The following is a 12,944-nucleotide window of genomic DNA, read 5'->3' on the forward strand; positions in this document are numbered from 1 at the left end:
TCTCAACATTAGCACTTGTACATAAAAAAGAAAAGGCAAGCCAGTGGACATAAAACTATCCTCCAGAAATTTTATTTGACCCTTCAACATACATTTGTAAATCTTGCTGATAACTTCTTTTTATGCTAGCTAGCATCAAATTTTTCTGTAAAGACAATATTTTTAGTACAACATTATTTTGATGAATAGCATGGATACTGATTTTAATTTGATGACTTTGAACAAGAGTGTTGAAATGAAATTCTTTAGGATTTAAAGTCACAGATAAAGGTCTTTCCTTCTTATAATAAACTAGTATTCTGAGTAGATTGTTATGGCTAAAAAGACTGAGATATATAAGTGTAACTCATATTTCCAGCGTTTCAGATCCTATGTGGCTACATATATGTCATATCTAACTGGATATTTATAAAAATATTCTCAATACAATCAATCAATAATATACTACATCTCCTTTAAATCAAAACAGTGAGATAGTCAACAAAATTTGCTTTCCAAATTACCTTCCCTTTTATTCACTAATCTCTAGAAAATCAATGAACATTTGAAAAAAGAAGCCACATTAAAGGAGATTTACTGCTCTGTGGCTGTGGAACTACAGGTGGTATCATGTATGGCTCTTAATATAAAATAAGACTTTAATACAAATAGAAGTTATAGGAGAATATAATTATTAAAATCAACTCTACATAATGGCAATGACCATTCATGAATTGAGCTAGTTTAAAGTACTTTAAATATTTATTATGTATTTTTAAAATTCTTTTCAGTCCTGGGAACTGAACCCAGGGTTTTTTGTTTCAATCACTGAGCAACCTCCCTAGTACTTTGTTTTTTGTTTTTTTGGTTTTTTTTTGAGACAGGTTCTTGCTAAGCAGCCAGAATGGCCTCTAACTTGTCATCTTTTTCCCTTTGTCTTCCAAGTCATTGGGATTATAGCTGTGTGCCATGGCTCCTGCCTTACCTTGGACATTCTTTGACTAAATATATTATTCTCCACGAGGATGATGAAATCATCCTGTTCTCAAATAAAATTTAAGTCAGCCTAGTTAATATCCTTTCAAACACTGAGTCATAAAACAGTCAAAATTCCAAAAGACATCAGTAAAACTAATTTTTAAAATGTGAAAAACAAACTTATAACTTGTAACAAATCACTGGGATTTTTTTTAGAAAAAGCATTCTTTCTTATTTATTTATTCATTTATTTGGTACTGGGGATTGAACTCAGGGGCACTCAACCACTGAGCCACATCCCCAACCCTATTTTGTATTTTATTTAGAGACAGGGTCTCACTGAGTTGCTAAGTGCTTCACCATTGCTGAGCTCAGCTTTGAACTAGTGATCCTTCTGTCTCAGCCTCCCAAGGTGCTATGATTACAGGCATGTACCACCACACCTGGCTAGAAAAATCATTCTTAAAATACTATGTGGAAATATTAGGCTACAAATTGCAGATACCTTTTCTCTCTTTGGTATTAGGCTCCCAAATACAATTATTGTCTTAAATAAACTAGTTAATATTCCCATCCTACCTATCCTACCTCCCTCCTTCAAGTGTAAAAAGGAAAAAAAAATCAAATTCATCCATAGTAAATATGTGTCCTCAGTTGCTGAAGTATAATTAAGCATTCAAAACCAACAATATTTAAATTATTTTTTCTAAAAAAGGAGCATGAAATAAAACAGATGTATTTCTACTGAGAATGTACAGTGAACTTCTACTTCAGGGAATAAGCAGAGAATGTCTTTCTGTAGCTTGGCAATAACAAAAGCAGGTCACTTATACTCATAATCCGCAGATCAAGGTCAGTTTTTAATTCCCCTTTGTTGATACATTTATCCGGAGATGCCTGTGACTCTAAGTCGAATAATAAGGTGATATGGCTTCCTGTTTAACCAAAGTCATCAACAGGAATATTTTTGGGACTAGAATTAAAAATCTCTAGGAAGCAGAAAGAACATAAGGGCTTACCATACCCAGAAAGATGGGAAAGATTCAAAGCTTTGAGTCAAATGATTACAATGCATATTTTACCTGACTGCCTTAGTGAAAGCAATGAATCCACATTTGGGGGAAGAACATCATTAGTTAGAATCCTTTGCATTCCTTAGTATCCATTTTTGTATCCTCATATATTACATACAAATAAAAATCCACTGCAAATATTTATTCTACTTAGAATACTATATTGACATTTTGGCAATTATAACATAAATACTTAAATATCTGAATCCAATTACAGAGTTACGTCAAGATTAAATTTATCAGAAGAGAATTAATCAGTATAATGAAAACATAAAAGAAAAGAAACAGACCATTCAATCAAGCACTTTAAACAAAATGAAGACTAAGACTGTGACCATGTACTCTAGAGGTTTAGAGTATACTGCAAGGACAATAAATATATAACCTTCAAAATGCTATAATAAAAATATATGAGAGGCTATATGTATCATAGCATAGACAAAATAAAATGCTTAATTCTCTCACAAACTAAGGAGTCATAACTGCTAAAAATAATAAAGGGTAGATTGATGGCATTCTTTTGTCTGCTAAAACAAATAGATTAGACTGGTCAAAACTCCTATGGGTTGTGGGCACTGCAGTTTTTTAAGCTACAGCTTCAAATTCTTTTAATAGTGTAAAATAATGGAGCCAAATTTGGTTACAATAGTTATCAATTTATAAAATATTGCTATAGTAATAAATAAAAGAAAAGAAAACAACATATTTTCAATAAAAATTTTCTTATGACATAAGATAGAGGAACTCACACATAAGTGAAGTAATACAATTAATGTGAACACTCTCAAAATCACTTAATGAAGGAAAAATCCTCCTTATAAATGATAACATTTACTAAACAAACCAAATTTTAGAGCAATATCTCTGTAGATGAAATTTCTTTACCAAAATAAAGTATTCTCTCTCTCTCTCTAGTTTTTCAAATTGCATCCAAATCAAAATCTGTATAATGTCTCAAATTTGTGAATGCACTGACATTTGACAGTCCATGAAGATTCCAGGCAATTAATACTATCTAAAATCTAGCCAGACACAGGGGCAAACACTGTAATCTTAGTAATTAGGGAGGCTGAGGCAGGAGGACCACAGCCTCACCAATTTAGCAAGAACCTAAGCAATTTAGCAAGACCCTGTCTCAAAATAAAAAAATAAAAATAAAAAGGACTGAGAATGTGGCTCAATGGTTAAGTGTCCCTGGGTTAAACCCCCAGTACCAAAAAAGTAAAAAAATAAAAATAAAAATAAAAATCTATAGCCTCATATAATAACCAACAAACCTTCAAGATCCCACCATAGGAAAATGTACTAATGGGCTAATTAGGGAATAGAATATTGACATAGAAACAATTTCTGACTCTTCTTTTTGTTTGGGAGAGTAAAAGGAACAATCCCTATTCAGGGTAAGGGATCCAAATTTTCACTCATTATTTTATTTCATTCCCAGAGCAAAGAACTATTTAGAAATAACAGATACTGTATTATGTATCACAATAGTGAATTTAATTCTGCCTTGGCAGGATAACTACTAAGTGTAGAATGTGAGTAACTGCTTGCTATATTAGAGTCATAGATATATAATTGCCCTCAGAAACGTCCTCCTCTGAATACCACCTACACATTAATACGTGACAGTGAACTTACAGCCAGACCCCTGTTCTATCCCACATGATCCCTGAAAAGGCTTTGAAATGAGGACACGTGCATAATTAAGGCACACTGAATATCACAGTACATGTAACAAACTAGAGTATTATGAATCCTTAGGGGAACCTCATAGAACTAAAACATTTTCTAAAGAAAGCTGCACATGAGTAAAGGAAGACTAAAATGCTAATTAGATCCTCTCAGTGAAAGCTATAGAAAAGTTGATTCTTGAATTCTGAAGTTGGACACAGAATGGAACATTTGTATACAGAAGACTGAAGAGGAGAAAAAAAAAAAGAGCTTGAAATAAAAGCCCTTCAATAGATGATTTACACAATTCGTGAGAAAATAAATGAGCAAAATAAAAATATAACAGTGCAAGAATTCCAAACTTCCTGAAAGGGTTAAGTATGAGAACTGATTTCCTATTAGAAAGGGATTATGTAACAACAGAGGGAAATACTCAGCCTAGCATATGCTAATTTAGTCGGCTTTGCCAGGCGTTTCTCTGTGTGTTTGGCTGGCTGGCTGACTCACATTCCTTTCCTTCTCTTTTTGCCATTTTTATTGTGAGCCCAAGGAGGTGGAACTCTCAAAAAATGCAAAAATAATAAAAACAACTAAAACACACTGTACATGTTTAATCCTTGTGAAATATTGAGGTATGCACCTTACAGGTTTCAAGGGAAAAACATCACATCTGTAAACATGCAGAAAATATCACTGTTTAACAAAACTCCCTTTCTTTAACTATCCTTCATTCCTCATTAATTTCTTTTAATGGGTGTTTCAGATCCATAGCATGGTGGGGAAATGGGGCTATTATATTCCTGGAGAGTATAAAGGAAATTGAGTTACTACTCAGATTTCAGCACACAAAATAGACTAGTAAAGAAATGACAAATAAAGCAGATTGCACATTTTTATTTTAAAATATAAATAACCTAATTTGTAACCAATTATTTCTCATTTAAACCTAAGTCTGTAACTTGAGATTGAAAGCAGAAGGCATATTAAGTACAAGAATAAAGGGGAAGGTATAGATGTCATGGACCCCTTCCCCACCCACACACACATACACCCAGGGGGAATATGGGACAAGCTAATTAAAAATATAAATTTGTTAAGAAAGTAAAAACATATTTTACACACTATAAATTTTAGGCCTTGATGTTTAAATAAGCATTGTGGGAGACACCTGCACTTTTAAATGTGAACAATTTTAGCCCAGAAGCTAAAAATATTTCTTTACAAGAACAAATTAATTGGCTTTATAAATTACACCAAATCAATATAACACTATACACTTAGCAGTCGGCAGCACATCCTTGTCAGGAAAGGTGCTTTCTCACTCTGTTCCCAAGGACAATTTTAGATAAACAATGTACCTTTACTGAAAATTCATCATCATAAAATATATAAAATTATTTGGGACTCATTTGACCTCCAAAAGGACTTTTGTTTTCTTCTAATATGAAATTGTTTGCACCATTTGATCACACTTAGCTTTAAGATTTTGTATTCCTCAGATTAAAAGAATGTCTATCTCTATTTTCTAAACCATCCCAAAGACATCAGTATCTAGTCCCTGGAATAATCTCTATGACTAGACATGGACTTCCTCCTCAGCATTGCAATAGCTGGAAGACAACTTAAATATTTAAGTGAAAACTATTTGCTGACTCAGAAAGTGTTATCCCCAATGTTTTATAATGACTGTCTTAATATTTACTTCAAAGACCTCTAAAATATTCTGTGAATAATTAATGGCTAGCTCTTTATATAACAGATCTTACAACTTCAGCCCTGTACCTATTCAGGTAGCAGCAGGTTCTCATTCAGCTTCATAAGCACAAAAGATTCAGCATAAATGTTAAACTTCATTGCAGTTTCACAAATTGTAAACCTTGTGTGTGTTTTTAGGAGGAAGAGCTAATTATTGCCACAGTATAAGAAAGTTATGGAAAAAAAATATTTGTTAACCTCATTAAAAGGTGAAAGAAAATAAAGACTACAAACAAAATAAACTTTTACTTTTTTCCTAGCAGTTCATTGTTAAAAGCTCCAAATTTTCATTACTCACAAAATTAATAAAGATATACTTCAGTCGTAAAAATAATGACATATTTTAAGCACTATCTATGTGAATATTTATAGATAAGACTGAGGAATGTTTCCTTTCTCAATAATTACATCTCTGATTTTGGCATTAATATTTAACTGATACCTAATTAAGCAGAATATTTACTTCCCTAATTTTTAAATAGACTACATACTTCTAAGATGAAAGCAGTTCTGTATCTGTTTAAGGAAACCCACTGAACACATTAACAGGAACAACTGGGCTCATTTCTTGAATAAAAATCAATATGCATAATACGTTCAATTATTTTGTTCTGTAGCAAATGGAATCAAACAAAACTACATTAGTTACTATTATCCAATAGTTTCTCTGTAGGCTATATCTAACATTGGGTCTATAGCTCTTAATTTTTTAACAACTTTTTTAATGATTTTGTCCAATACTTTATATTATTTATAAAAGAAACATTCAATACTGATGTAACATAATACATATTCTACTTGTTAGCTCTAAACTAACTGAATTCAGGCTGAATAGTTCATTCCCATTTCTTTTAAAAATTCTGTATTCTCATAACCTAGGAAATGCTCTAATAAAAATGAGACCAATGAGACCTTACTCACTAAAGGAAGAAAAGGATAATAGACTATTTCCCAGACCACCAGTTATTAGGATCCAACGTGTGTAAACAATTGTACAGAAATCCTATTTTAACTTTGCTATTCATCTTCATTAAACTGATCTGTGTTCCTGATCATTTGCCAGAAAATAAAATGTTGACTAATCATTTGATGAAAATGTTGATAATTTTATTAGATTTTTTTTTAACTTCTAAACAAAATGTATACTCTCTCTTTTGCTTTGTCATGAGCTACTGTGATTAGGAATACTCTGGCTATGGAAAGCTAAAGGATATTTTCCGTCTACCACAAGCTAGGAAAAGACTTCCCATTTCACTCTCAAGCCACATGACTGCTTTCCTGTGTTTGCCTGATGCTGCAGAGCACATTAGGCCTGAGATGCCATTTGCATCATCACACAGCAGGGGGCTTCAGCTGCCACAGCTCCAGGTTAATCCTCACCTACCTCTTTACACAATGAATTTGCAGAAGATGTCTTTTTTGATACTACAGAACTACACTCCAAAAATGCTTGACATTTTCAAATAAAATGTTGGCAATGAACTTGTCCTTTTAAATATTTTAGGTTGCATCACTAAATTTAAATTATATTTTTCATTTTTTTAAGGAATGGTTTATGTTATTTTCTAATATAAAATATTTGGAATTTTTAATCATGGAAAAGAAAAGAAAAAACATTGTTGGGAAAAACATGTTAAGAATGACTGATCATTTAAGATATGATATTAAGGAATGACTAAATTCATTTAAAGATACATATATATATATATATATATATATATATATATATATATATATATCCAGAGCTGTTTAGAGTATACTTTTCTTTATGAAAACTGTTTCATAAACAGTACAGCCCTACAAAATATAATAATTCTTATATTCATGAGTTAACAAAGTAAGTGTACTAATATATTATGAAGAGACTATTTAACTCTATTAAAACTAATTAGGCGATACATATTTTTCATTCCTACTGTATTTATATGTATCTAGTTGTAAAGTTCGGAGCTTGCCCTCAAGAAGCTTACATTTAGTAATCAATAGGTGCTAATACCTGTCCATTTGGAAAAAAACAAAAACAAAAAAGGCTTCTGACCTCATCTTTTAAGTTTTGCTACCTTGGTTTGTGATTCTTTTTCTCTGCCTCCTCTACCTGCTCAGCCAGTTACTACAGAATGGGTGACTTTGCCAAAGAGCTTAATGAAGTATATTAAAATAAAGACTGTCTCAATAATGATCATAGAACATATGTCAGCATGATTAAATAAAACGTCAGTATGATAGAGGTTATATTATTAATTTACACCCAAATCCTTCATAATAAGTAAATTTAAGGTCTCAATCGTCAGTATCCCACTGGCTTCTTATGTTAAAGAGAAAACTGGTATCATTTGATGTTGATTCCAGGCCACTTTCAAATGCATGCTTAGGATGTCTTCCAACACTTTTGCATTTCCATTTTGCTCAGTAAGTGATTGAAATAATTTTTTTCCTTTGAGAAAAAAAAATGACACTGTCTTACTATTTAAATGCAAGACAAATAGTTTTCAAGTATCCCATCTTCTAGTGGAGGACACAGGAACAAGGCATCTCAGTTGATGCTTAGCTTTGTCACATTACGTTCCCAGAGTTCTAATTGTTGTAGAAATGGGAAACAAACAATAAGGTAAGCTTCCAAATCTTGGTACAAAATTAGTCCAGAAACTCCACATGATTTCAGGGGAGATTTTCTTAATTACTAATTGTCTGCTGTTTGTTTAAGTCATAGTCATTGGCTCTTATGCATAGATGCTGTTTTCCGAAGTTTCTGTTAATCAAAAAAAGGAGGAGTAAGTGAACCATATTCCAAGAACTTCATTCATCATAAGAAATGAAACAAGCTTGACAAGACAAAAATTATTACATGTAGAGAAAGGGTTCGAGAAAAGTGTTTTGGGGAAATATTAGTATTATTTTAAGTGTATGCAAATATACAGTATAATGTGTTTTCTAAAAATGCTTGGTAAGGCCCATGACACAAATGGAGGGACAAGTAATCTGTATCATCAGTTAAGCATTACTCTGAGGATCGTTGTTACTAAATATAACAAAATATTAATCAGAATAGCCCCTGGGGAGAAAAAAACAAGCTAAAATCTCAATATTTTTGTTGGATTTCTTTTCATATAAGACTAACTACAAAAAGGACATAAAGTTCTCGACAAAATCAGATCTTTATGCATGTCTGTTTCTATTATATTTTGCCCTTTCTTTTTTTCATTTTCCATGACTGTTCCCTGTGCTGCACAGGACCCTCTCCATTTTTGCAGTGCCCCCTCAGGCATGGAAAAGGATATGGCTTTAGCAGGGGTTAGCAACTGAACTGAATCAACTCTATAGCCAACAGGGGTCCTAGTTACAGGTGGCAAGCTTCTGCACTCCTCATTCTGGGAAAAAAAAAAAAGAAAAAAAAATTCATTTTTCTAATGTGTCCCTTGCCCTTCCTCCAGATTTTTCTCTTTCTATATGTTAGTCGACAATAAGAAAAGATTTCTTCACTCAATCAGGTTTTGTTATCTAAGTACTCTATGTTCCAAGTTATAGTTTGTTTAGAAACAAGTATTTGATCCAAAACACATGTTTATTTTCTATTTGTTTCCAAAAGACTCACCAAGACAAACTGGTAGGTGTTATAGAATAGAACTAAGCAAGCTTTTTTTTTGTTCTTTTCCTCCCTCATTTTATCCTTGACTTGATTCTCATCATTGACTTACCACTCCAGTATTGACAAACCAAAAATTAATTATACTTTCCAGAAAAAGTGAAAAGAAAATGGTGACAATGTAAAACAAGTGAATGAAAACACAAAAACACAGAAAAGATCTGTTCAAATGAGTTCTGTCTCAAATCATCAAACTGCAAGAAAGGGAATAATATTACAGGGGATAAATAAATTGATTAGTATTACTTAACTAACACTATAGTGCTGATAAAGTAAAAAAATAAGAAGCTATTGACTAACTCTAGTATTTGCCTAGTCATAATTACTAGCAGGCACAACAGACTTCCCTAGCCAAAATCAGCTGCTCACTACTTCCTTTACCAACCTATCCCTGCACAGAAATAACTGCTAAGTATTTAATCTGTGTCCAGGAAATAAAGCCTTCGTTTTACAACCCAACCAAGACCTAATAAAACAGTAGGGTGGTGGGAGAAACATAAATTTGAGTCCCAAAGCAATGTTTGTAGGCAAGACTCAGGCAAGGAAGGCATGAGCAATTTGATTGAGCAAGAACCTACAATATCAACAAAGTGTGATGTGTCTGTGAGAGCAGTGTTTGATAAATGTGAGGCAGCTATAAACATGAGAAGACAATCCAATGGTGCTTTGCGCCCTCACTCCCCATCCCCGACTTTTTTTCACCCCTAAATCCTATTCTCTCTTTTGGTGTATTAATATGGCCTGATCTAGAATGCTCATAAGTGTGTATATATATATATATATATATATATATATATATATATATATGTGTGTGTGTGTGTGTGTATATATATATATATATATATATATATATATATATATATATAGAGAGAGAGAGAGAGAGAGAGAGAGAGAGAGAGAGAGAGAGACTGGTGCTCTTTCCCTGGGTGCTGTATAGGACGCTTTCTTATTTACTTATTTATTTATTTGGACCTGATGCGGGTGCTGCTGCTGGTTGCAGTGGTGCATTTTCTCTGCCATACCCACACCCCTTCGGAGCCTCACCTCCCCCAGTGTGCTGTGAAAAGCAGCACTGTCTTAATCATTGCTTTACATACTCAATAAAAGAGACCCATGCCCTGAATGCCGGTGATGGAATCTCTCTGGACTGAGAAAGAGTAAATCCTCCTCCAGGCTGAGACAGAGGCACCAGCAGACAGTTATTTTGCAGTGCACTGAATAGACAATTCACAGGGAAATGTTAAAGGAAAGAGGAGGCGACCCCCAAATGCAGTGCATGGCCCACATGCTCTATAATAAATAATCTCCTCGCACCAGCCCAGCAGTGTGTGCAATGACCGGCCAGGGCCAGCACACACAGATTGGCAGGGAAAACATATCCACCGGTGTCGAATTTTCATCGCAATCACCAAATTAACTGATTTCCCCACATCACACTCCCCCTACCAGGCGCAAGCCAGAGCGCGCGCACACGAGCGCACGCGCACAGACAGACAGACAGACACACACACACACACACACACACCACACACACACACACACACACAGAGCAGAGAAATGTAAGTTACTGAGAGGTGAACTAGGGTCTCTGGGAGGATGTTTCAGCACGGATTAGAAATCCAAGTAATGTGTCAGCCACCTGGGGTACTTGTGCGAGGGCGGGGGTGTGAATGGTGGGAAATGGGACGTGGCAGCGTAGGAAGGAAGAATGTGCTGTCTGCCTTCTCAGAGATTCTGGCACATGACATCTGAAATTTATATCCAATGTAAAATACCTACAAAATATTCTAGGAAAGATCTCTGCAAGGTCAGTTAATTAATTCAGGAATATTCTTCCCATCACTTCTTTCACATTCATAAATATGCACAAATAAAATAAGGTCCCCAGTCTATATCCCAGAGGAGGGGAGGAGAAAGGATGCATTCCAAGAACTTGCTGAAAGATGGTTCATTGACCTCATTTAAATCCTCCAAAGACCGATTGGGTTTTTCAAGCCTGTAGGTCTATGTATGTCTTACTTTCATATCCCTTTACCCGGGGACAAATAAATTTGACCAACTTATCTTTTTCCACAAATACCTAAATGATGACAGAGGGTTAGAGTTGGGCAAATATTGATCAATAAATCAAGAATCACCTGGCTTAAAAAAAAATTCTATCGACAATTATTTCACATCTATCCTATATCTCACACTCAAGCCACATCCCCATACTACTCTCTTCAAAGCAACAATCTTCCGCCTTACAGCCCCTACCCACCCAGCCCTAGCACGCCGCCTCTGCCTCCTCCACCACCCAAAACTGCCCTTCCCCAAGCACTCTTACTCCATGCATTGCCATTTATTTCATAATCACCATCGTCTTCCCATTCTGTACCGCCCCTCCCTCCCTCTTCCAAAAGAGAGGGTCTGGTGAAAAGTGAACCCGGATTCCCTAGCCACTCTGCATCTAAACCCACTGATTTGCATAATAACACTGTTTTGTGCAGTTTCCCTCCACTGCGGTCACAGGGGCTCTTACATTTCACGTGAAAGGATAATATTAATTACTGAAAGAAGGGGCAGAGAGAGGATGGAGAGGTTAAAAAAAAAATCTAAGCAAAAATCCCTTAGCAGTAAAGTAACTGCTAGGGAGTTCATATTTTTGTGCTTAATTTTTTTTTTAAACGAAACAGACTGAATAATAAAAAGTCGATGGGTTGATAAAGTGGGCTTGGGGTCTTGTAATTTTTCCCTTCTCTTCCTCTTTTAAAATTTTTGCTTCCTTTTCTTTCTTTCTTTCCTTCTTTTTTCTTTTCTTTTTTTCTTTCTTTCTTTTCTTATTCTCTGTGCTTAAACCTCAGACAGTCTCCCCTCTCTTCCTAGGTGAATGACACGTCTCACAACACATTTTCCCCCCGGGGATGTTATTGCAATGCACACGGTGCCGCCGCTGCTGCTGTTCTCGCAGTCTCGGTATCTCGCTCCCAGGCTCTAACACACTTTTTAAAGACACACCGATATGATGCTGGTGGGATGAAGAGGAAAGGAAAAGGCGACCCGAAAAGGGGGAGGTTAAAGAGATGACAAGAGATGGAGAGGGTCGGTCAAGAGCGTGATGTGGGAGGTGGCTGGTGGGGGTTGGTGGGAGGATGGAATGTTGAGAGAGGCACAAGTTGCCAGCCAAAAGGCGTGGGAGGGAGGATACCGGCGGGGATGGAGTGAGATGAAGGAAGCTCAGGTGAATGAAAAGGCGAAAGGTGCCGCGAAAGGGGATGACTGCTGGGAGAGCAGGGCTGAGCCAGCGCTTGAAATTCTAGGGGCTGGTGCAAACTGCCACTGCCCCCTGCCGCACCAGGGAGTAGGGGGAGGGGGTGGAAATCGCCGGGGACTGGGCGACTGGAAGGGAAGAGTGGAAATATGGGGTGGAATGGGGATGATGGGGAATGGGCGTGAAGTTGATGCTCCCCGCGGCGGGGCGGGGATTACCTTGTAGCAGGAGCCCGCAGACACTGTAGAAGCGGAGAACGGCGCTGCGTTTCCAAATCATGGTCCCTTCACTAAGGGTCTGGGGAAGGAACGAGGGGGCAAGGAGATGCTGGTGAGCAGGGCACACAAGTGCAGGGCTCCTCTTATGTCCTCCTCCCGTCGCCCGCCGGACCCACGGTCCCTGCCGCTGCGGTGTTCGAACCCGCGGACGCGGATCGGCGGCAGCAGAAGCGGTAGCGGCAAAGCACCCGCAAATAGGATTTTGGTGGATGAAATAGTTTCTTCTCCTCTTCCTTCTCCTGCTACTGGTGCAGACGCGACAACCCTTCAGCCGGGCACGGGTTTGGAGCTTGCCTTCCTCTCAGAGCGCTCAG

The 12,944-nt window shown here is 36.3% G+C and overlaps 1 protein-coding gene across 4 annotated transcripts in view; it reads right to left on the bottom strand.

Annotated features, from left to right (window-relative positions):
• CADM2 (cell adhesion molecule 2) overlaps positions 1-12,695 on the bottom strand; it is a 1,032,141-nt gene extending 1,019,446 nt beyond the window's left edge. For 2 of the 4 annotated variants that reach the window (XM_081301404.1, XM_081301402.1), the window contains exon 1: positions 12,571-12,695. In XM_081301404.1, the coding sequence (XP_081157530.1) occupies positions 12,571-12,631 (61 nt within the window). In that variant the 5' untranslated portion in view covers positions 12,632-12,695. The remainder of the gene's footprint in view (positions 1-12,570) is intronic. The other 2 variants (XM_081301403.1, XM_081301401.1) reach the window with 1 other exon arrangement.
• Between the last annotated feature and the right edge of the window lie 249 nt (positions 12,696-12,944).

This window comes from Spermophilus citellus (assembly GCF_964194105.1).
Source record: "Spermophilus citellus genome assembly, chromosome: 7".
Lineage (NCBI taxonomy): Eukaryota > Metazoa > Chordata > Mammalia > Rodentia > Sciuridae > Spermophilus > Spermophilus citellus.